Below are 14374 nucleotides of genomic sequence, written 5' to 3' on the forward strand. Positions count from 1 at the left end.
AAGTTTCCTCCTTTGACCCCCGGGCTCGCGCCCCACCTGCCCGCGAGACCGACACCCCCACGCGAAGCGCGAGGGCTACGCTCTTCTGCCACGGACCCTGGAGGGGCCTCTGGCGGCACCTGGGGGGCTGGAGCTCCGCGCGGCCGATGGGCTGCACCTGCCCAGGGCCGGGAATCTCGGGATCGGGCTCCGCCGTGTCCTAGCGTGCTGTGGGCCGGGACGACTCTGCTGTCAGCGCCCCAGCCTCCGGCGCGCCCCCCGGGGAGGCAGAAGGGCGCCAGCGTCCGCGCGCGCTCCGGCCGGTACTTAGCGTCCCGGCCCGCCGCAGACGCACGCGCGCAGGGAGACGCCACGTGCTGGGGCCCCGAGCGCGGAGGCTGCGCTCAGCGTGGGCGCGTGGCGGCGGCCCCACGTGCAGGTTGCCGGGGACGCCGCGCGGAGACCCCCTCCCCCCGCACACGTGCGGGCCGCCGCCGCCGCCACCGCCCCCTCCCGGAGCCCAGCGCAGCCGCGCCCGCACCCGGGCTCCAAGCCCCGGCACCGCGAGGCGGCGCGCCGGCTGCCTAGGGCCGCCGGGGGGCGGGGCTGCCGCCCGCATTGTTCCTCCCCGAGTGGCGGGCCCTCCCCTTCCCCCAGCCCCGGGCGGGGCGCGGGGCCGCCGAAGCCGCGGAACGTGGGCTCGCGCCCCGCCTTTGTCTCCCGGGTGCTAGCAGCCGCAGCCCCGCGCCCGCTGCTCGCTGCCGGAGCCGTTTTGTGCCGAGGCGCGGGGGACCGGGGCGTGGAGCCGGCGGGCGCAGCCTCAGCATGGACGTGACCGTTTCGGAGCTCATGGAGCTCTTCCTGCAGAGCCCGCTGGTGACCTGGGTGAGTGCGCCCAGCTCCCTGCCCCATTGTTGGTGCACTGGCTCCTTTCCCCGCTGCCTACGGGAGCCATACAGCCTCCCTTCCCGGGGGTCCCGGGTAGCCTCCGGGACGCGGGGGACTCAGCAAGTGCTCCTGGCCGAGGTCGAGGTCTGAGCCCAGGGGTCCCGAGGCATTTCCAACTCGGGAGCCCGCGCTCACGGCCCTGCAGGGGCTGAGCAGGTACACCTGTTCTGACGGGGCGCTGGGCTAACGTCCCCGGAGCGGACAGGATCCAAGTAGTCACCTGGGCCCCCCATGGCTTGACCGCTCGAGAAAAGGACCCACTCCCCCAAAATATTCTCGTGTAGTTTCTGAACCTCTGAGACCAGCAGGTGGGTGGCGGTGGGGACTGGAGAGCTCCGAGTGAGCATGTGTACAGGCTGGGGTCGGCGCAGTCATTTCCAGTAGATTTGAGACGTGAGAAATTTACTGAAAAGTCCCTTTTAGTTTTGTTGTTGTTGTTTTCCGCCCTGGGACACTGGAGAAGAGTGGGGAGGAAGTTTTCCTCCTGCTGTCTTGCGTCTGTTGCCTGGCGCAGGGTGGGGGTAGAGGCCCTGGAGAAGGGTGGGCGGGCGTGGGTGACCCCCTCTTCCCACACGGGCCTTGCCGGCCTTTGCCCTGGAGAGCTTTAGACAGTGCGCTCGGGGGTGACTTTTCCTGCCTCTCTCTCCGCGCCCCTTCCCGGCAGGTGAAAACTTTTGGCTCATTCGGAAGCGGCAACCAGGACAACCTGACAATGTACATGGATTTAGCAGACGGCATCTTTTTGAACCAAATCATGTTACAAATGTAAGTTATCTACGGGGAGGAAGGGAAGAAGGAAAGAACGATGCTTCAAAAAGTTTAAGGTCATAGCTATGGACCATGAAGTTCTAACAGGAGGGTTCTTTGCCAGTGGGGCCCCTGGTGTCTCAGTATTAAGGTGACTTCCTCCCATTCCTGTGGATATGAAGAATTCCGCGACAGCAGCGTGCCGGCTTGTTTGGTAAAGGCAATTTGGAATTGAATGACTGTCATCCACATGGTGTAGATAGCACAGTTGACTTCAAACTCAGATACTTGACTGAGGTTTGAGCAACGACGTTAAAAAACACACCCTTTTGGGGGCAAGGAACTGTAACAGAGTCTGGTTACAGGAAGTGTCTAGGGTGGACCCGGAGCCTCTGTGTGACTATAAAGTTGCACTGTAAGTTGGGATGCCTGTATTTGAGCTCCTTTTCACTTCGCTGTACATTTTCAGTTGCCCCATAGCAAGTGCAATTCGTTAAGGCCCTTCCCATGACATGGATTTAAAGTTACTGTGTGAAGAGAGCTCTGGGAGTCAGAATGCTGTGGCACTGTTTGTCTTGATGCACTCAGCTTAAACAGGGTCTTGGTGGAAGTTAAAGTTACCAGCATGTGTGTGTTGACCACATCCTTTCCTGCAGCTGAATTCTGCAGAGCCTGTCTGATTGACAGCCTGCCACATGTAGGTGTTGGCTCCTCCCGCTGTATTCTGTTTTTAACTCAAAGTGCCGGGAACATATTGGAACTGACTGTCAGTATGATTCACAGGCACTGGAAGCAAACTAAAACGTTCTAATGTTCTCTGTGGATCAGCCACTGAGGCTCACCTACTCACCTGCAGCTGAGCAAGTTGTCCTACCGGAGCACGAACCCATTAGCTAATGAGTATCAGCTTTGTGGCCCACGCAGGAGGAGCAATTAGCTTTGGCATATTCAGAAAGTGGTTTAAATAAATCTACCTAAAAAAGGTCTGTTTCGAAAATTTCCTGGGAACACTGCTGCTTTTAATAAGTCATTTGGTGTCATGATGTGGGAGAGACACTTCAGTTTTTGTTTTTTGTTTTTTTTTTAAAAGGCCCAACTAATCTTACCAATCTTGTGTTTGATTAGATCCTAAAAAGTGTGTTGCCAGCTTTGGCAGCACTTGTCTGAGAACATTGATGAAAAGGACTTTTCCTGGGGTTGTCTAGTGGCATATTTAAATCCTGCCAACTCCCCACCCCTATTTTGGTGGACCCCGAAAATGACTGGATTCCATTGGTGCAGTGACCACCGTGTCCTTACCCAAGCCCAAGACTGTTTAATTAAAAACAGCAGTATCCCGGCCTTTTCATTCAGTTTTTGCACCCAGGCAGAGGGGAGAACAAAAGCCCTGGGACTGTTTCTCTTTCTTCCCTGACCTTTGGAATTCCTGAAGCATTTACCACTTGCTTGTAAATCAGAAAAGCCTGTTGGACCATTCCTTTGAGAAACACCGGCCCATCACTGGTTCGCACTTGGCCCGTGGCTAACTTCAGTTTGAAGGGCGTCTCCCCCTCCCTTGACAGTTTTTACATGTTCTCCCCTCAGGGATATGCCAAGATAATCATCCTAGGAGCATGGCCTCAAGCCGTGCTTCTGGAACCTTCTGGCCAGGGTCAGGAGCAGAGGAAGGGACACCGGGCAGCCGTGTGGGTGGCTTTCCAGCCGAGAAATCAAGGAGTGAGGGGCACCAGCAGCACACAGTTTACTGATCGGATGATCAGAATAACCCTGTTCCAGGTGATAGGATAGAAATCAGAACATTGTTTGCTCCTGGAGGTGGGTGAGGATTGTCTGGAAAGGAGACACAGGCGAAGTTCGGGGGAGAGTGGTGGTGATATGTTCTCTGTATTCACTGGAGTACATTTTATTTTTCAGAACTCATCAAGCTCTAACTTAAGATCTGTGTATTTCACTCTATGTAAAGATTATCTAAAAAAAAAAAAATGTATGCCCTCCCCCCCCCCCCCCCAAAAAAAGCGTATTTCAGCCCTAGTGTTGACAGCCTAGGTAGCCAGCCTGGATTAGAACTCTAGGTCTGTCTCCTACTGACCAAGGGATGCTGGGCACACCACTCAACAATTTAGTTTCCTCCTCTGTACAATGGGAAGTAAACTGTCTCCCTGAAGAGATGGTTGCAAGGATTAAATGGGATGATGTGTTAGCAATTAGCACAGTGTTTATCACTTAAGAGGTACTAGGGTCAATTACAAATATGCCATCTTAATCCAGAAAGGATTTGAGGCACCCCATAAGAATTTTTCCAGTCTTTCTTTCTCCCACCTTCTTAGTCTCCTAGATTACTGCATAATTCTTAGCCTTGGCCCTCTCTCAAGGAGAAGTAGAACAAAACGGGATTCTGGGATCCCCGTCTAAGACCCACATCTAATGCTGTATGTAAGCCTCTGTGTTCGCTTCTCCTGAATGGAGAAATGTCAGGCTAGCTAGCAGGTCAAGGATAAAGCTATGTTCTGCCTTATCTCCTCAGCTGGTAGCTCCAACTGTGTGCTATTTGCCTATTTTGATAAATTCTCCCCACGTTGGTAGGACCTAGGAGAATTGTAGAGAGCAGTATGCTAAGTGGGTATGAAGCTCAGATAAGAGGCATGTTACCTAACACTTCAGAGCCATATGGAAGCCGGCGGGGGTCACGTGGCTGCACCTGGGCATTGTCTCTGGCAACTGAAGAAGGCTGCGGTCGTAGTCTCTTGGCCCTGGCCTCCCGGTGACATCAGTGCCTGAAAGCAGGAAAGCCCTGTGGGCTCAGCTTTCAGGGGAGGCCCAGGTGTAGGAGAATTCCCAGTGAAAGGCATTGAATGGTGTGAACCAAGATGCACGGGGAGCCTGTTGAATCGGTCCTCTGTAAATTCAGTCTTTCTGGGTGATCTGCTGGTAGCCAAGGGGAAACAAGATTTCTCATTCACTTTGGACACATTTCTCACTGTGTCGTAGGAAAGGTATTTAAGCACTCGGACTCTGAAAGCACCTGGCGGACAAGTTCACATTCCTGTCTCTGCCACTTCTTAGTTCTGCCTCCTTTGGCAAATTACTTAAACTCTTTAAGCCTCAACTTCCTGATCTGTAATAAGGGGATAGTATTTTATACACTTGTGAGGATTAAATAAGATTATGCATCTAAAAGATGCCCAACAAACATTCATCATTGTTGGTAGTGAGGCCTAGGGCCCGGTGTGTGTGTGTATGCGTGTATGTATGTGTATGCGTGCCCGCTTGCGTGTGCGCACCTGAGCCACTGTACCTCTGTACTTTTGAAAATGGATACCTTCTGATTTGAGGCAGTGGCTATGGAGTGCAGTTGGGAACTTGGGATTGGGCTTGAGAGCTTGTGCCTTTGCGAGGCCTGTGGTAAGTCCAGCTTTATTCAGACTTTATCTCTGGTGCTTACTGCAAAATTCAGGATAATATATTATTCAGGAGTTGGAAACATCCTCAGGTCAAACGGGAGAGTTTCCTAAATTTCTTTTTTTTAAGACTTTTTTTTTTTTTTAAGTGATCTCTACACCTAACATGGGACTCGAACTCACAACCCCAAAATCAAGAGTCGCACTCCCCACCAACCAATCCAGCCAGGTGCCCCAAGTTTCCTATGTTTCTAAAGGGCATTTTTAGGATAATTTAACTCCCTAGTGTGTTGGAAGAGGACTTCTAGTCCCATTCTGCCTATATAAAAGCTGAGGGCAAGTACTTGTTAGTTGAATGAGTTGTATTGGCGGAAAAGTGTTGGAAAAAAAAGATTTTTGTGAACTTAAGTGATTTCCTTTTTTGGCAACAGAGTATGACACTCTTCATGGGGGCTTTGAGTTCTTAAAAATTACACCAAAAATTTACCTTGGTTGTAGGAGAGTAGCAAGAGACAGATGAGCCAAATAAAATTGCCCGTGATTTTACCCTGTAGAGGTAGCAATGCTAATATTCTGGTGTCTTCGATGTTATCTATGGTAGATATATGTATGCATATATGTAGATATATGTATGAATGTATGTATGCATATATGTAGATATATGTATATACATATGCATATATGTAGATATATGTATGTATATGTGTATGCATATATGTAGATATATGTATGCATATACATATGCATATATGTAGATATATGTACGTATATATGTATGCATATATGTAGATATATGCTCCTTAAGGCATCTTTATACTGACATGGGCTCATGCTATTGTCTTTTAGCATCCTTGTTTTTCAACCCGTGATACACTGTGGACATCTCTGTGTCAACAGATCATTTCTTGATTCGTTTTTAAATTTTGAAAGTCTTTGTAATATAACGAAAAGTTGCAGACTGGCTTTCCCAGGGGAGGGGGGCAAGGTTGCTATAAACGTAAATCATAACTCTTTAAAATTCTAGGGCAAGTTTATTTGCTTTTTTCTAGTTCGAAGTTTTTGTTTTTTAAAGATTTATTTATTTGAGAGAGAGAGCAGACTCTCTGCTGAGTGCGGAGCCCGATCTCACATCCCCAAGATCATGACCTGAGCCAAAGTCAAGAGTCGGATTCTCAACTGACTGAGCCACCCAGGCACCCCTCTAGTTAGAAGTTTTTATAAGGAAGTGCTGAGGACCACACAGTTTGGACTTCAAAATCTTCCTGAGTACAGACAGGCTACCAGATGCTTTCACCCAGTGCCTCCCTCCTGTCCTCTGACCTCTCAATATGCGGCTTGTGGGCTTTTGCATTCTAGGGCTGTTATGAAAAAAAGTTCCTTGTTAGTAATGATGGCTTTTGGGGATGTACAGTCGTGCAGGGGTTTATAAGAGTTTGCCAGTGCAGACCTGGCCTTCAAGAATGACAGCCTAGGGCTGGAAGGATCCTATCGTCATTTTGCAGATGAGCACCCTGGGGCCCAGAGAACCTTGGCCAGTCCTGTTCCCCGAACTGGCATCTGTGCCTCCTGCCCCATTTTGTGCCCCACGGAAAGGTGGGGGTGACTCCGTGCTGGGAGAGTGAGGATGAGCCTTTCCTAACCATAATTGACTTTTGTTTCCAGTTATTTCTTCATAACCTCTGTACCCTGTGAGTCTTCGTTAAAAGATGGAGTACTAATGATCGTGATAATTAGTCTAATTACTCGTTCGGTAAATGTTGAGGCTCTTTTGGAGTGTTGTTTCGGTTAGCTGAGCTGGGAGAACAAAAGCAGAGCTGGGCAGGGGCTTCTCTGCTGTTATCTGGGGGACGTGCAGGTCCCCACCCAGGGTGTGTGCTGTGCCTTTGCACACGCAGTGAGTGTGCACCGTGTATTCCAGCACGTGTGCCGAGGCCCCCTGACTTAAAGCTGAGACCGCAGAAACAAAATGGAAAAAGCTCTGCGTGTTCTCTAAGTTCTGTTTTAAGAAGTACTTTAGTCACTTAGTGAAATTGCTTCTTCTCTCTTGAGGTACCTAAAGAGACGAGAAGTGAGTCTTTAAGACAAATTGTTTGTAACGTTAAGTATACTTCTGTAGCTAAAAATGCCTTTGTGGTTGAAGTTCTGAATGCCACCTCTATTCCTAAATTAATTTCCACTGAACTGTTAACCTTTGTTTTCTCAGTAATGAATGGCTCCAAGAGAAACGTAACGTGCAAATGGCTTGGCCAGACTCCATTACTGTGTGAGGACAATAAGAAATGTTGTCACATGACGGTTGAAAAGCGATTCCCTGGTTGCCCCAAGGCTGCCCATGTGATTATTTTAGGGGATACAGGTTGATTGAATAAAATCCGTGGCTATTACTGCGTGTTGTAGGTAAAGGGCTTTGCATACACACAACACAGGGTAGGGACTCCTGGTGTATACGTCAAATATTTAATGGTCGAATTCTAAACAGTTCATATTATTAAAAAAAAAAAAAGATTGTGTTTTCAGTAACGTCTGAAATGGTTTCTACTTGTGGATTTTTTTTTTTTTCTGTTTGTCAGTTTTGTGTTAATTACTGGCTTTGGAATGAGCCCTGTGGCATCGGGGCTGATCTCCTTAACTGCCCAACTCCGTCTGTGCTCCTGTCCCATTGTGGGGCGATTACCGAGGAAGAGGCTGACTCTGCCCTCGTACCCGTCTCACAGGGCCCGGGATGACAGACGAAACCCTGAAAACACTCCTCATTTGATTAGACAGTGACACGGGAGGGAGGGCTTTCTTATGAGAAGTATCGAGTGGTACGCGGGAAGGTAGGAGCCAAATCCGGTCTACCCAGTCTGTTCTCTTCACGTAAGAAACATTTTCAGAAACCTTCTGGACTTGGATGAGTGGAAATACAAATCCATTGATTCAGATTTCTGGTTGCATCCCAACCAGACCTGACTTTTGCCCGAGACTGGAAAGTAAATGACACCGTGGGGGTTTCCCACATGAATTATTTATATCTCTGTGCTTGGCATTTCTCATAGGGTACATGGGACACTGTGTCACGTCACACACTCCTGCTGTTGGTTTTTCAGGGTAGAATTGTGTCCCCGAAATGTAAATCACGGGCAGCACCAGCCCTAGGCCAATCTGGTGACAGAGGTGGGGGACCCCGGTGAGATGGAACATGAATGATTGTGATTTATTAACTCAGAAAACATACCTTTTTTTCCCCTCTTTTGGTATTTCCTATAGTTTGGTTCAGCTTTTAATCTTTTCAGTCTTGAAATCTGTCTTGGGAGAGGTACTTGGTTTTCATTAAGTATCACTTTTGGGGTCTGCATTGACCTTTGGTGGTGGTTTATGGGTGCTGCTAGCAGTGGGAACGGAAATAACGTTGACTTGGCCCATGATGGGTTGGTGCTGGGGGGCGGGGGAGCAGGGAGGTGATGAGGGTCCCCCCCTCCTAAGATCCATGGCTTGGTAGTAGTGGAATAAGGATTTGACTCGAGCCACACTGTCACAGCCTCGTAGTTACTGAGGACTGGAGCTGGCTCTCAGCTGGGAACAGGGGTGTGTGGCAAATGCTGGGGTATGCAGTTTCCATTCTCTTCCTTCTCCAGAGACCCCAGACCATCAAATCAGCGCATCAACAAGCACGTGAACAACGACGTGAACCTCCGCATTCAGAACTTAACCATCTTGGTGAGAAACATTAAGACCTACTACCAGGTAAGGGCCTGGAATCTCTTCCCCTGAAGTCCTGTTACGCGTCTGGTGGTGTCGTCACTGAACGGTTTCCCGCAGGAAGCCGAGAGGAAATGGGGTTCAAGGTTAGGCATCTGCTTGCTCACGCTTGGTGTGTTTTCACTTGCGACCTTTTTTTTTTTTTGCATTGTGGGAAGGGTGTCAGATGTTGGACCACTTTGTCCAGTGAATGTCCTTTGAGCTGCGTGCAAAGCATCGTGCCTGGTATGATGGGGGCTCTAGGGATGGTCCTTGATTCACAGCCGCGGCCCCAAGCATGCTCTTGAGCGGGGACCCTGACATGGTGTCGCCCACAGCTGAGTGAGTCTTTGTTCAGGAGCAACTGAAAGGGTTGAGGGAAAGAAGGAACCGCAGAAGGGTTATGTTCGTGACCCCAGCTTGCAGACAGGAGCATTGGGGTTCACGGTGTGAGGCGTCCACTTGGCAGGTGCTCCCTGTGTCTCAGCAGCATGTAGGTGATGGGTTGGGCAAGGGGGCCTGGTGGGGAAGGGCTGTTCAAATATCCATCCCAGCCTTTGGAAGGTCAGGTGAGAATCGTTGATGTTGATGGGAAATGGATTTAAACTATGTCTCCCTGGTTTTTAAACTTCCTAGCAGTGAGCCTCCTTCTCCACCTCCCCCCTCCCAGTACATTTTTCTTGAAACCCCAGGTGAAGCCCTAGTGACTCTGATTGACTTGAGGGTTAGGGGGCCCTAGTGTTCTCTGCTCAGCACCTTCCTCTCCCGCTGGGGCATCTCTGTGGTTTCCAGGACCTTAAGGAGCACGGTTTGAGAACTGCTCAAGAACAAATCTTTTCCAGATTCATGCTGGGGCTTCGCTGATTCCTTGGGCAGACTCTGAGTTGGGGACCTGTTCCTAGCATCAGCTTCCTGGACTGTAACTCATCTCGGTGCTGGGGTTTAGGGACATCCTCAGAGTAGTGAGGTCCCTGTCAACATGAGGTAGGCCTCGGGCCACTGTGCTCGCTCTCTGTCCTCGTGCAGTCGTTGCTGGTTCTGAGGTCAGCCGAGGCATCATGCTGCATGCCGGGCCGGCTCCTGCCGAGGGCTGTGGTTGCCGTGGGAGCCCTCCTTCTGACGCCTCAGGACGAATCTGAAGACGGATGAGAGGGAGGGAGTGGGCGGTGTCCTGGGTTTTCCGAGATGATGGTTTCCATCCTCCCATCGAGGTCGGGTGCATGAGAAGGGGTTACTGTAGCTGGGATGCTTTCCCTGTGCGGCCAGTTCTGCAAGCCACCTGTGCTCACTGCATGGACCATCGGTGGCCCAGCACTGTGGGCTTCCTGAGCAGCCTCTGCGAGGCTTAGGTCCAGCCCCATCCTTTTAGTCCCAGATAGATGCCTGCTGTGCTGAGGAGGGGCGCCTGGGCGAGCTGGATCTATGGGGCTGAATGGGTCTGTTTTCCTGCCTGAGGGGTGCCACACTCAGGCCCGGGCATGCTGTAGACAGGTGGGAAATAGTCAGCGAGTGTTTCCCTGGGGATGGCCATGGGCAGGGGAAGCTGAGCAAAGGGCAATGGGGCTGTCAGTGAACTTGGGTCTGGACATGGAGAGGGCTGTCTGGTGGCTGGGCCGGTTGTTCAGCATGTCCTCAGGGCTTGAACCCTATCTGCAGGCACCATTCATGGTGAGCAGGTGCTTTTGATGCTGTGTGCTAAGTGCCAGGGCAAGTGGATGGTGCTGGTAGCTCAACAGACCCCTAACCCATGCTGCGGGGGGTGGGGGAGAAGGCTTTCTGGAGGAGGGGGCACCTGAGTGTAGTCTTGGTAGGTGACTGAGTTTCCATGTTTGGAGGGTCATGGGAAAGAAGGGGAGATGGTGTAGAGGAAAATACGGGGGCATGAGACCGGTTTGTCTTTGATCTCTCAAGGTCCGTGTTTTGCACAGTTGCTCTGATAAAGGTCTGTTTTACCAAGTTTCAGATGAATCCAAACTGGGGAGGATGGGAACGTGACAAATACAGAAATTCAGACCAGGCTTGCAAGGTTGGCCAGAGCCAGTGGCGCTAGGTCGACAGGTGTATCTTGGGCCGCAGGTATGGCTGGGGGGTGGTAATCGATCCCTGGTGGTAGCCATGAAGCTCTCAGGTGGAGGCGAGCTCTCTGAGAGCCCCATGCATAGTCAGGCTCTTGCTGCAAGCTGTTGGCCGTGCAGGGGCTGTGTTCTGCTCTTGCTGGCCCGGGGAGTCCCGCGCTGGGGGTGAGCCGCGGCTCCTGACCGTCCAGATGTGGTCTGGCCGGAGGGAACTTGACACCCGCTTGAGACGGTGTCAGTTCGGAGGCAGATTGCTGCTCTGTGTAGAGTTCCAGAAGATGAGACCCAGTCAGGGGGAGGAAAAGATGTCTAGTCCGTTCTCAGGGCCCAGAAAGACTCACGGGTAGAAAGGACGACCCTCCAACCTTGTTCTGCTTCTGCACTGTTAACTCTTTGTGGCTGGTGCGCGTGGGCAGCCGCAGCCCAGAGCAAGTGTTTGCCGTAAGCGCTCGCTAGCGGCTGCAGAGCTGTCCGTGCTTCTCAGCCCTGCTCGCTGGGAGAAAGCTCCCGGGCTGCTCCCTCTCCGGGCTGCCACAGGTTAGGTGTGGGCAGCTCTGTAGCTTTTTTTTTTTCTTTCTGATCTATTGTAAAATGAAGTTAAGTCCTGGTCTTGTAAGTAATAGGTGCTCTTTATAAACAGCTTGGAAAATAAGTAGCAAGAAGAAATGAACCACCCGCAATGCCACCACTTCAAGACAATCCCTATTAACATTTTTACTGTTTCCTTCCAGTTTTTGCATGAATAGTTTTTGTTTTATACTGTTGTGGTCATGCCATATATACAATTGCATATCCTGCCTTTTTCCCTGCCACCTGACATTAAAGTGTAAGCACAGTTGGCTATGAGTATAAGAGGTCCTGAAAGCATGTTTTCTGAGGAGTGCTGCCCGAGTCCCCTTGTGAAAGTGGCCCTCCAACTTGGGAGGGCTCAGGATGAAGCAGTGCCACTCCTTGCTGTTGCAGGGTGGCCTGGAAGGGCGAGAGAGTGCCCCCCGAGTGAGTGGGACTCCCGCTTGCCTGTGGCTTTTTGGTGGACTCCTTGAGGTCACAGAACCCTTCCTCTGGTCGGTTCTGCCCACTAGCTGTCCCCTTCTTTTCAGAGGCACCATGGGGCAGGGATAGAAAGGATGGGGACCTCTCTTGAGTAGCATGGGCTTATCGCACAAGGAAGCTCAAGTTGTGCCTCTGAAGACCTGTGAAGACAATAACCTTTGACCTTTTTCTGGGGCAGAAGGTAGACGGTGGGGGCGAAAGCCAGCATGGCCGGACTTAGTCTGACCACTGGTGCGTGCGCCAGGGTCTCAGGCTGCCTCCTGACCTGACTTGTCTGGGGTTGGGGCCTAGAACCTGCATTTGCAGAAGTTCCCCAGCTGTTGGTCTTACCATCCTTCCAGCAGGCTGGGGAATCAGTGGGCTTCTCAGTGTGTGGTCCCCAGACCTGCAGCATCAGTATCACCTGGGAACCTGCTAGAATGCAGATCGCCAGGCCCGTCCCCAGACGGGCTGTGGTGGTCCGGCAGTGTGTCTTCACAAGCCCTCCTGGTGATTCTGATGTACACTCTCGTGGGAACCAAGGGTTAGAGTGTTTCTAGTGATGTCCAGAAGAGGTGTCTTCGGCCAGGTCTCCCCAGGTGACTCCTCTTCATCACGTCCAGCGGACACACATCTCCCCTGTCCTGGGACAGGGAAGCAGAGAAGGGAGTGCTTGGTGTAGTCGCTGCCTTTTACAGAAGAAAAGGCTGACAGCCCAAGGTGGAGGTACCCGCTCCGGTCGAGCCTCCGCAGACAGAGGAACATCTGCTGAGAGGCCTGGAGGAAAGGCAAGCTTAGACCAGACCCGCGTGCTGCCTCAAGCCACCTGGCTGGCCAGCTCTGAGCCCCCCCCTCACATGGTGCTTGTTTCACTTGCTCAACAGCCAAACTCCTTTTCCTCGGAGTCCTCAGGTTAAATTTTACGGTTATAGAACGGTTCTCTTTATGTTCACACTCTCGAGGGTTTGCGTTACATGCGGGTTCACTGGATACCGGAGCCAGTGGGAAAGTGCATCTAGTAGGAGCGGAGATCCTTGCTGTAGCAGTGGCTGATGCGAGTGTATTCTTCGGGGGCTGTGCACGGTGTCGCACTGCCATTCCCTGCCCTGGACACCTGCAGTCCTGCTCCTCCTCCCAACATTTCGGGCCTGCCTGTCACGTCACGTGAAGTTACTGAGGCTCCTTTGGTTTTGTGCACTTCAGACAGCGACCTGGATAAATTCGGCGTGTGGTTGCTGTTTGTCGTCAGGTGTACACGTAGATCTCTGTCCTGAAATCGGGACCCTCAGGTGAATGTATGGACCCGCCTGCAGAACTTACCCTGAAATGAGAAATCTGCAGTTTCCTTGAGCGGCCCCCCTTACGGATCATGTGCCATGGTCAGAAGGCCAGGACTGACCCAGAATATGGGTTTGTTTGTTTTTTTTTTTTTAAGATTTTATTTATTTATTAGAGAGAAGGGGAGAAGCAGGGTCCCTGCTGAGCAGGGAGTCCGACGTGGGGCCCAGTTCCAGGACCCTGAAATCATGACCTGAGCCGAAGGCAGACGCTTAACTGACTGAGCCACCCAGATGTCCCGAATATCGTTCTTTATCTCAGAAGAAATAGAATGAAGAGTCTGGGGTTGCTTTATCTTCTATAGTCTTTTTTCTTTATTGCTTTGAAAAATTAAAGTAGTATGGATGTTTCTAATGAACACTTGTGTATCTATTAAAAATAAATATGAACACATGAATATAGTTCATATCTGCTTGAGGCTTGTTCCCCCCCCTTAAATAAAATTTCTCTTATCCAAGTCCCCAGGATGCCTCCGGTGTGTCCAATTATCCTTCCCTCCCTCCCTGGAGATAACCCTCATTGTTAATTTCGTGGGTATCCGGTTCATGTTTTTATACTCTTGGTCCGTGTTTATGTGTATATATATGTGTGCATACATACATATGTGTTATTTTGTGTGACATCTTTAGATAAAACTTCCATACACTTGCCTGACCCTTTTCCCTACTCAGCCTGTTTCTGAGATCTGTCCATTTTCGGTGGTGGTTATATTAGATAAGCATGGGCTGACTACTTAAAATTAGAATTATCTCTAGAAATAATGTGCACTCAGTTTGAGAAATGAATGACTTGTCAAAAGTAAGAATAGAAGGAAACGTACATTTGATATTGTTGGTGGGAACATGGCAAACTCGCGTAGCTCGGTGTCATTCGTGTGGTCGGTAGGGTTCAAAGTGAAGCCTCTGTAGGTGGGTGTGCCCTGCTTTCATGGATAGGGATGGTGTTCAGGGGAATTGACAACAGTCCACACTGGCCGTTTCTACAGTACCAGTGGAATTTGCTTTATGATGAATACGGTATCAAATTTGCAGGGGAGAGGTTTTTTTTTTTTTTTTTTTTTTTTTTTTTTTTTTTTTTTAAGATTTGTTTATTTTAGAGTGAGAGCACAAGCAGAGGGGGAGGGGCGGGGGGGGGTAG

General features: G+C 50.6%; 1 protein-coding gene across 2 annotated transcripts in view; it reads left to right on the forward strand.

Annotated features, from left to right (window-relative positions):
* Nucleotides 1-636: 636 nt before the first annotated feature.
* The window catches only part of CCDC88C (coiled-coil domain containing 88C), a 124455-nt gene continuing 110717 nt past the window's right edge, over nt 637-14374 (forward strand). For both annotated transcript variants that reach the window (XM_026515445.4, XM_044389966.3), the window contains exons 1-3: nt 637-864; nt 1592-1692; nt 8690-8798. In XM_026515445.4, the coding sequence (XP_026371230.2) occupies nt 805-864; nt 1592-1692; nt 8690-8798 (270 nt within the window). In that variant the 5' untranslated portion in view covers nt 637-804. The remainder of the gene's footprint in view (nt 865-1591; nt 1693-8689; nt 8799-14374) is intronic.

The sequence above is a fragment of the Ursus arctos genome, unplaced genomic scaffold (assembly GCF_023065955.2).
Source record: "Ursus arctos isolate Adak ecotype North America unplaced genomic scaffold, UrsArc2.0 scaffold_25, whole genome shotgun sequence".
Lineage (NCBI taxonomy): Eukaryota > Metazoa > Chordata > Mammalia > Carnivora > Ursidae > Ursus > Ursus arctos.